This window comes from Scyliorhinus torazame, chromosome 5 (assembly GCF_047496885.1).
Source record: "Scyliorhinus torazame isolate Kashiwa2021f chromosome 5, sScyTor2.1, whole genome shotgun sequence".
Lineage (NCBI taxonomy): Eukaryota > Metazoa > Chordata > Chondrichthyes > Carcharhiniformes > Scyliorhinidae > Scyliorhinus > Scyliorhinus torazame.
The window spans coordinates 286,217,609-286,227,045 of record NC_092711.1 but is presented as its reverse complement, the minus strand read 5'-3'; the positions used below and the strand labels follow the sequence as shown (position 1 = coordinate 286,227,045).

The 9,437-nt window shown below is 51.9% G+C and overlaps 1 protein-coding gene and 1 long non-coding RNA gene across 2 annotated transcripts in view; one reads left to right on the top strand and one right to left on the bottom strand.

Annotated features, from left to right (window-relative positions):
- Positions 1-5,733: 5,733 nt before the first annotated feature.
- LOC140422793 (G-protein coupled receptor 12-like) lies at positions 5,734-7,744 on the bottom strand. The gene is given in 3 exon segments (XM_072507709.1): positions 5,734-6,336; positions 6,339-6,756; positions 7,519-7,744. Coding segments are annotated over 2 exon segments (996 nt in total). The 5' UTR covers positions 6,754-6,756; positions 7,519-7,744; the 3' UTR covers positions 5,734-5,755.
- The window catches only part of LOC140422794 (uncharacterized), a 208,034-nt gene continuing 204,584 nt past the window's right edge, over positions 5,988-9,437 (top strand). The window contains exon 1 of the long non-coding RNA XR_011947610.1: positions 5,988-6,283. This is a non-coding gene — a long non-coding RNA (uncharacterized lncRNA). The remainder of the gene's footprint in view (positions 6,284-9,437) is intronic.

Sequence of the window (9,437 nt, the reverse complement as noted above, 5' to 3'; positions counted from 1 at the left end):
GTTCAAGGAGGGGTTATTGGAGGTTCAGGGGAGGGTTATTGGAGGTTCAGGGAGGGGTTACTGGAGGTTCAGGGGTGGGTTATTGGAGGTTCAGGGAGGGGTTACTGGAGGTTCAGGGGTGGGTTATTGGAGATTCAGGGGAGGGTTTTTGAGGTTCAGGGAGGGGTTATTGGAGGTTCAGGGAGGGGTTATTGGAGGTTCAGGGAGGGGTTATTGGTGGTTCGGGGAGGGTAATTGGTGGTTCAGGGAGGGGTTATTGGAGGTTCGGGGGGGGGGTTATTGGAAGTTCAGGGGTGGGTTATTGGAGGTTCAGGGGAGGGTAATTGGAGGTTCAGGGAGGGGTTATTGGAAGTTCGGGCGGGGTATTCGAGGTTCTTGGGAGGCGTTATTGGAGGTTCGGGGGTGGGTTATTGGAGGGTCCTGGGGGTTCTTATTGGAGGTTCAGGGAGGGGTTATTGGAGGTTCAGGGAAGGATTATTGGAGGTTCAGGTGGGTTATTGGAGATTCCTGGGGGGGGGGTTATTGGAGGTTCAGGGGATGGTTATTGGAGGTACCTGGGGGGGGGGGGGTTATTGGAGGTTCAGGGAGGGGTTATTGGTGGTTCAGGGGAGGGTTATTGGAGGTTCAGGGAGGGGTTATTGGAGGTTCGGGGAGGGGTTATTGGAGGTTCGGGGAGGGGTTATTGGAGGTTCAGGGAGGGGATATTGGAGGTTCAGGGAGGGGTTATTGCAGGTTCAGTGAGGGGTTATTGGAGGTCTCTGGGGAGGGTTATTGGATGTTCAGGGAGGGGTTATTGGAGGTTCAGGGAGGGGTTATTGGAAGTTCTTCGGGGGTTTATTGGAGGTTCAGGGAGGGGTTACTGGAAGTTCGGGGAGGGGTTATTGGAGGTTCAGGGAGGGGTTATTGGAGGTTCGGGGAGGGGTTATTGGAGGTTCAAGGAGGGGTTATTGGAGGTTCAGGGAGGGGTTATTGGACGTTCAGGGAGGGGTTATTGGAGGTTCATGGAGGGGTTATTGGAGGTTCAGGGGAGGGTTATTGGAGGTTCAGGGGGGGTTATTGGAGGTTACAGGGGCTTATTGGAGGTTCGGGGGGGTTATTAGAGGTTCGGGGGGGTTATTGGAGGTTCAGGGGTGGGTATTTGGACGTTCGGGGGAGGGTTATTGGAGGTTCAGTGAGGGGTTATTGGAGGTTCAGGGGAGGGTTATTGGAGGTACAGGGAGTGGTTATTGGAGGTTCGGGGGGGGTTATTGGAGGTTCGGGGGAAGGTTATTGGAGGTTCAGGGAGGGATTATTGGAGGTTCAGGGAGGGGTTATTGGAGGTTCAGGGAGGGGTTATTGGAGGTACCTGGGGGGGGGGGGTATTGGAGGTTCAGTGAGGGGTTATTGGAGGTTCAGGGAGGGATTATTGGAGGTTCGGGGATGGGTTATTGGAGGTTCAGGGAGGGTTTATTGGAGGTTCAGGGAGGGGTTATTGGAGGTTCGTCGGGGGTTTATTGGAGGTTCAGGAGGGGTTATTGGAAGTTCGGGGAGGGGTTTTTGGAGGTTCAAGGAGGGGTTATTGGAGGTTCAGGGAGGGGTTATTGGACGTTCAGGGAGGGGTTATTGGAGGTTCAGGGTGGGGTTATTGGAGATTCAGGGGAGGGTTATTGGAGGTTCAGGGGGGGTTATTGGAGGTTATAGGGGCTTATTGGAGGTTCGGGGGGTTATTAGAGGTTCAAGGAGGGGTTATTGGAGGTTCAGGGGAGGGTTATTGGAGGTTCAGGGAGGGGTTACTGGAGGTTCAGGGGTGGGTTATTGGAGGTTCAGGGAGGGGTTACTGGAGGTTCAGGGGTGGGTTATTGGAGATTCAGGGGAGGGTTTTTGAGGTTCAGGGAGGGGTTATTGGAGGTTCAGGGAGGGGTTATTGGAGGTTCAGGGAGGGGTTATTGGTGGTTCGGGGAGGGTAATTGGTGGTTCAGGGAGGGGTTATTGGAGGTTCGGGGGGGGGTTATTGGAAGTTCAGGGGTGGGTTATTGGAGGTTCAGGGGAGGGTAATTGGAGGTTCAGGGAGGGGTTATTGGAAGTTCGGGCGGGGTATTCGAGGTTCTTGGGAGGCGTTATTGGAGGTTCGGGGGTGGGTTATTGGAGGGTCCTGGGGGTTCTTATTGGAGGTTCAGGGAGGGGTTATTGGAGGTTCAGGGAAGGATTATTGGAGGTTCAGGTGGGTTATTGGAGATTCCTGGGGGGGGGGGGTTATTGGAGGTTCAGGGGATGGTTATTGGAGGTACCTGGGGGGGGGGGGTTATTGGAGGTTCAGGGAGGGGTTATTGGTGGTTCAGGGGAGGGTTATTGGAGGTTCAGGGAGGGGTTATTGGAAGTTCAGGGGGTGGTTATTGGAAGTTCAGGGGTGGGTTATTGGAGGTTCAGGGGACGGTTATTGGAGGTTCAGGGGGGGGGTTATTGGAGGTTCAGGGAGGGGTTATTGGAAGTTCGGGCAGGGTATTGGAGGTTTGTGGGTGGCGTTATTGGAGGTTCGGGGGTGGGTTATTGGAGGGTCCTGAGGGGTCTTATTGGAGGTTCAGGGAGGGGTTATTGGAGGTTCAGGGAATGATTATTGGAGGTTCAGGTGGGTTATTGGAGATTCCTGGGGGGGGGGGTTATTGCAGGTTCAGGGGAGGGTTATTGGAGGTTTCTGGGGGGCTTATTGGAGGTTTCTGGGGGGCGGTTATTGGAGGTACCTGGGGGGGGGTTATTGGAGGTTCAGGGAGGAGTTATTGGAGGTTCGGGGGGGGTTATTGGGGGTTCCTGGGGGGGAGGTTATTGGAGGTTCAGGGGAGGGATATTGGAGGTTCAGGGAGGGGTATTGGAGGTTCAGGGGTGAGTTATTGTTGGTTCAGGGGAGGGTTATTGGAGGTTCAGGGAGGGTTTTTTGGCGGTTCAGGGAGGGGTTATTGGAGGTTCAGGGAGGGGTTATTGGAGTTTAGGGGTGGGTTATTGGAGGTTCGGGGAGGGTTATTGGCGGTTCAGGGAGGGGTTATTGGAGGTTCAGGGAGGGGTTATTGGAGGTTCAGGGGAGGGATATTGGAGGTTCAGGGAGGGGTTATTGGAGGTTCGGGGGGGGTTATTGGAGGTTCGGGGGAGGGTTATTGGAGGTTCAGTGAGGGGTTATTGGAGGTTCGCGGGGGGGGCGCTATTGGAGGTTCGCGGGGGGGGTTATTGGAGGTTCAGGGAGGTGTTGGAGGTTCCTGGGAATGTGTTATTGGATGTTTAGGGGAGAGGGTGTATTGGCGTCTCGGGGGGGGGAGGGTTATTGGAGGTTCCTGGGGGTATTGGAAGTTCGTGGGGGGGGGGGGGGTTGGAGGTTCAGGGAAGGGTTTTTGGAGGATTCGGGGGGGGGGGGGTTGAAGGTTCAGGGGAGGGTAATTGGAGGTTCAGGGAGGGGTTATAGGAGGTTCAGGGAGGGGTTGTTGGAGTTTCAGGGCGGGGGGGAGTTGGAGGTTCGGGGGGGGGGGGATTACTGGAGGTTCCTGGGGGAGACAGAACCGATGTCCCCCAGCGCACAAACGATGCAAGAAGCCGAGTCACTGATGCAGCTTCACATCTGGAATCTAACTGCGTTGCAAACAGCCCCCCCCCCCCCGCTTCAATTGACGTTAGCGTCCCGGGCGGTTGCAGAACGAGAGACCGTCTTCGAACAGGGATATTTCTAAATTTGGAACTGACTGCGCAAAAACTGTCCAGCTTCCCCTTCCCTGTGGAATGTTCTATACTGCTGGCTGGCTGAGCAGATGTGCTTCCCCTATCAGCCTGACATTAACCTGACCCGCTGGCGGGGTCTGCAGGGGGGCGGAGAGGTGAGGAGTGATTTGACGGTCTGAGGGCTTGGGTGGGGCGGCGGGAGGAGGGGAGGGGGTTGGGGGAGGAGGGGAGGGGGAGGGGGTAGGAGGGGAGGGGTTTGGGGAGAGGAGGGAGGGGAGGGGGTGGGAGGGGGAGGTGGAGGGGTGGGGGGGGGTAAGAGGTGGGGCGTGGGAGAGGGGAAGGGGAGGGGGATAGGAGGTGGGGGGATAGGGAGTGGGGAGGTGGGGGGATGGAGGGGAGGGGCGGTAGGGGCAGGTGAGGGGGTGGAAGGGAGGCAGATGGGGGGTAGGAGGAGGGGAGGGGGATGGAGGAGAGGAGGGGGGTTGGGAGGGGAGGAGGGTGATTGGGAGGGGTAGGTGGGGGGATTGAGGGGAGGGGGTGTTAGGGGGAGGGGTGGGGTGTGGGGGGGGGGGGGGGGGGGGGCGGCGTCGGGCTGGATACATGAGCATTGCACCTGGTTAGCAGCCAGGCAACGCGCAGACTCCAATCATGCAGACATTAAACAGAACGGAGAGAACTGACAAAACAGGGCACAATGCGGATTCCTAAAATACTGTTTATTTTCATCCAATTTACCTTTTGCAAAATAAAAAGGTTGGCAACGTTGTTTACAGCAGTAGGTAACCGTATCAAAATAAATCGATCTCAGCGCATAAATAGGCTATCAGACAGTGCAGGAAGTGGCATTCTTTTCACACGGAACAATTCTCTCTCATTATGATAAAGTGCAATTTTAAGGATGGGTGAGGGGGAAGAAGGAAAGTTTGTCCCAATAATTCTCTTCGCACCGTTTCTAACCCCAGCAAATGCTGGTGGAACTGGGGTGCTCTTCAGTAAGAGGGACGGGTATTGGTAAAGTGCTTTCACTGTGGTCCCCAGTACTGAGAGGTAGCTCCTGGCAAAGGAGCTCCTGCCAGCGAGCGGGCTGTTTATTTAAATTCTGGGGCAGTAATCAAAGGGCAATAGATTGTTCGGACTTTTTTGTATGTAAACTCACAATTTGAGGTTTTGGTACCAGTATGAAAAAAATAGGGATGTATTCCAAATGAACACCCGTGGAATGGGCCACAGTAAAGGACCGAAGTGTGCTTTAAATCAAAGCTGTGCTGGTTTGAACAGAGCAAGTGTCTGGATTCATAGTAACTGCTCACATCACACCCAAGTATCAATTGGCCATCACAATGAAATCATTCGGACCCGCTAACGCCATCCTGTGCAATATTTGCACCGGTTTCGAAAGGTTAAATCCGCAGTATACCATCAGGAGCCCAGTTCAGTCACCGTTTACATTTTATCTGAGCTTTCATAAAGGATACATTATAGACATGACAAATGTTTGACCGATTGTCAGATGGATGGAAAGATGCTACATAAATAATTCATTTTAGTATTACAATAGACAATAGCTGGACCTTTAAAGACGTTCTGGATTCTACTCCGGTAGCTTAAAGTGCATCACATGTTGAAGAGTGCTCCAAAAGTCGCCACCGGCTCTCCTGCAGAATGGCCAAATGGATCCTTTGGGACATCCCAACAACCTCTGGCATATCTGATCGCCCGCATCTCTTAAGTTCCACCTCTCCTCCCATATACACACAAGGATCTTTCTCTATACATTGATACATTTTCGCCTGTGTCTCTCCCCCCCCCCCCTCCCACTGACACACTGCAGCTTCCATTGTGTTTCTGGAGTTTGTGACCTTGATTCTGCGGAAAACCGCTGGGGGGCGCAAATCGTGTTAATCGACCTGATGTTGAGATAAAGCAGCTCTCATAAAAGTCCGCTTTCTCCCAGTGAAAATGTTTTAAATAGCGAGCAAATCCCCCCCCCCCCCCCCCCACCCTCCCTTCGCCCCCAGTAAAAAAATAAAAATTACAAATAATATTTTTGTTTTTCAATCTCACAAGACACAATGCACTATACGTCACTGGACGACCTTGGTCTAAATGAAAAGTTCGATGGGATACAACCACAGCAAGCCACCCAGAGCGATTTCTGGATGTCAGGGTTCCGGTACGCGTAAATGATGGGGTTAATGACCGAATTGCAAGTGGCTGGTAGGACGGTGACATAGGTGTAGATCAGTGGGTAGCTGGAATCTGCAATCAGGCAGTAGATCGCAAAGGGGATCCAGCAAGCAGCGAAGGTGCCCAGAATGACAGATAAAGTGGAGATGCCTTTCCTGGTCGAGGTGTTGGAGGTGGCCATGAAGTGGTACTGGACGGCGATCTGCTGGGCGTGCCTGAAGGCGATTTTGCAGATTTGGACGTAAAGCTGCAGCATGAGGGCGAAGATGAGCAAGAAGGAGACGGAGAGGACGGCCGCGTTGTTTCTGGTAATGGGTCTGACCACGCTGCAGGACGCCTCGTCCTCCAGGCAGTTCCAGCCCGCGATGGGCAGCGATCCCAGGGTGATACATGTGACCCAAATGGCCAGCAGCATCAGGTAGGTGAAGGTGGTGCTTCTCTCCGTGTGGTATGTCAGGGCGTTGTAGAGGACAGGTAGCGGTCCATGGTGATGGCCAGCAGGTTGCAGACCGACGCCGAAAAGGAGGCGATCAGGAGCGCGGCCGACACCAGCCGGGAGGCTTCGAAGTCGAGCAAGTAGAGGAAGATAAAATTGAGGATCAAGCCCAGCCCTCCGAGCAGGTCGGCCAAAGCCAAGCTCCCGATCAGGATGAACATTGGAGTCCTGAGTGTAGGCGTGTAGAAGATGACGGCCACCACGATGGCATTCTCGCAGGAGATGACTGTCCCCACCACACACAGGGCGATGTCCCAGGGATTGACCGTCTCCGCCGCCAGGTCCCAGCTTGTGATCGAGGAGTTGCTGGTGTCTGGGGAGAGCCAGTTAAGGGACTGCTTTGAGGTGTTGCGGGCCTGCTGCTGGTTCATAGCTGGAGGCATGGAAAGCATTATCTGGGAGGGAGGAGGAGGACAAGAGGAAAGTTCAAAGACAAAGTAAACCAAACATTGCAGATTCCCTCTCCTTCCCAAACAATCCCAGGCTGCGGGGCAGGTGTGAAGTGACAAACCTTGGATGCACTCTTCCCCGCACTCACCAATGTCCCTTTAAAATATTGGACAATTACACAACAACCGGTTGCTGTAAATGGCACGAACTCACTTGGAAACACTCGCTGCAGTCGCAGTGAGGTAGATTCACAACCTTGTGAACTAGATTCTGTACATCGTGGGAAAGAGGGCTAAAATAACCAAATCACCCGAGTTTTCACTAAGTGCTCGCATTAACAAGTCCAGATTTAGCCGGACAGTTTGAAAAGCAATATATGCTCAAATCCAGAGTGCAAAACTCAATTAAACAGACAAATAAATGGCCTCGCCTACTTTGTATGGATATTACATTATTGTAAGGATAGCATATCACTAAAGTATAGACCTGTATACGGAGCATCAGAAATACGTCATAAATATACCAATACTTCATGTTTCAGAGAGAACCGATAGGGTTTGCTAACATCTTGACTGTGAAAGATTGAATCGTGGATCATAGGACTAATAATGCCTTGTCTTATTGTGACCTCAGAATGGACATTGAGTGAATGAAATCTAATGCTCTGGTGTTTGCAATGTGACACTTCCCCCTCTGTGCAGCTTCCCCAGGATTACCCAATATTAATAACAATGTAACACGGACAGTAACTGGACTAAGAGACTTACCGCCTCTCGTGCTCCTTTCTCGCTGCTGGTCGACGGGGTTTTACTCCGAAGTGAGACTCTTTGCTCCGGGATTGCAGGTTTATTCTGTGGCCAGCCTCGCTGATCAGAGACTGGATTTTGCTGAATGGAATGCGGTTAACGCGATGCCCCGATGGGGTGGTGATAAATCTCAGCTCTGACGTCAAAAATGTACACTTACTGTGATCAGCACCCTGACTGAATCACAGGCTGTGTGATGTGAATAACAACCAGATCTCTCTCTCTCTCACACACACACACACACACCCGGGCTTCATTCACAAGATTTCTAACCAGACGCCCATCCTCTGCAGACATCTCCCAAGGTCATTGAAACCAGCCAGGTACCAAATACATCATCTCCAGGAATAGCTCCCGCACAGAATACAGAGGGACCATTGCACAGCAGTGTGTGTCTTTTGTTAAAAGATAAATACACACAATTTAAAACACAGGGTGTTACACACAATTCGAGAGTACGGTTTAAAGGGACGAGTTTATCAAACTGATTCGGAGTCCTTGGCTGTGAATTGTTTTTTTCAAAAACAACGCATTAAATCTCTAAGTTAGCCAGCTGGAATGCTAGATCAGAGGGAGGAAATGTTATTGTAGTGCAGGGTGAAACCCGGCTACTTTCCCCTTGGCGGTTTAACCCCAGTTTAGGATGCTGCTCCTTTCCTGTAATGCATGAGGGAGCCTTTCTCCACCATGGGAGCGATTCGGCCAGAGCCACCGCACTCCAAACCCGGAGCCCCTGCCCCTTTGCAGTATTGCACAGCACAGACAATATACAAAATAAAACCTGTATGCGAAAAAAATATGGCGGGCCAGTCTAACTGGACAGGGTGCCTTCGAGCAATGGGATTAAACCACGCTTAATCATCCCAATGCATGTCTACAGGACTATGGTATCCTCCAGAAAGCGATGCCCCCCCCCCCCCCCCCCCCCCGCCCGCAGACAGAGGAGGAATTCCCTCCAGGGATGACTATTTTCCAGAGACATGGGTCCGCAGATCGGCTTCTAGTTCAAGGGGAAGGGGCAGCAAACGTCGCTTGATGGGGCAGAGCCGATAGTTAAAGCGTCCTGGACAGACAGGACACTGTGGACTAGGAAATAGTCCGGGAGGTTAGCGAGTAAGATCCGCCTTTTGTGTGGACACTAGAAACGGATCCTCAATTCGGGAGAAGGCCCGGGTGCTGATTGTGAATGCTTAGCTGATTACTTTCAGAGTAGGACAAGAATGGCTTGAGCGTTTCCCGCAACCACGGCGATGCAGATTAAATTGTTTTTTTAAGCCACGTTTGGAGAGAAAGAATTGGGAGAAGCACTGAAACTATTTCAAGGTTCATCCCTCCCATAGAGTGGACGCCGTGTGCGGATAGCGAACTGCACACTATGCTTGTTTTCATTAATTATACCAGTAAAGTAGCAGATTCTTACAAACGCTGCCTGCAATTTCCTTCATTGGCGAAGGATCAATTGATTTCAATGACCAGCGGATATGACAGTATCTCCGAGCAACTCAAATGTTGCTGAAATCTTACAATGCTCCCAAATGATCGGCGCCACACTTATACCCCTGCCCCTGAATTGTTTTTTCCGTCATTTCTGAAATCATTCAACTGATATCGTCTTTCCCACTGAAGCAAAATCCTCCGAGCCAATCACTTGCTATTTCTCTTTAATAATTTCGCAAACTATTTGCTTCCGTTGAGCCGATCCTTTTTCTGCCTTTCCCCTGCTGCGCCTTTTCATTCCGATTTGCTTTAACTCTGAATTTCACTTCCACCCCCTCTTATTTATTCCTCGGCACCCCTGCTTATTTTATCACCTCCTCCTGTTTTTCTCCGGTTTTCTCACTGATTTCTCTACCTTTGTTCTTTGTCTCCCTTTATGTTAT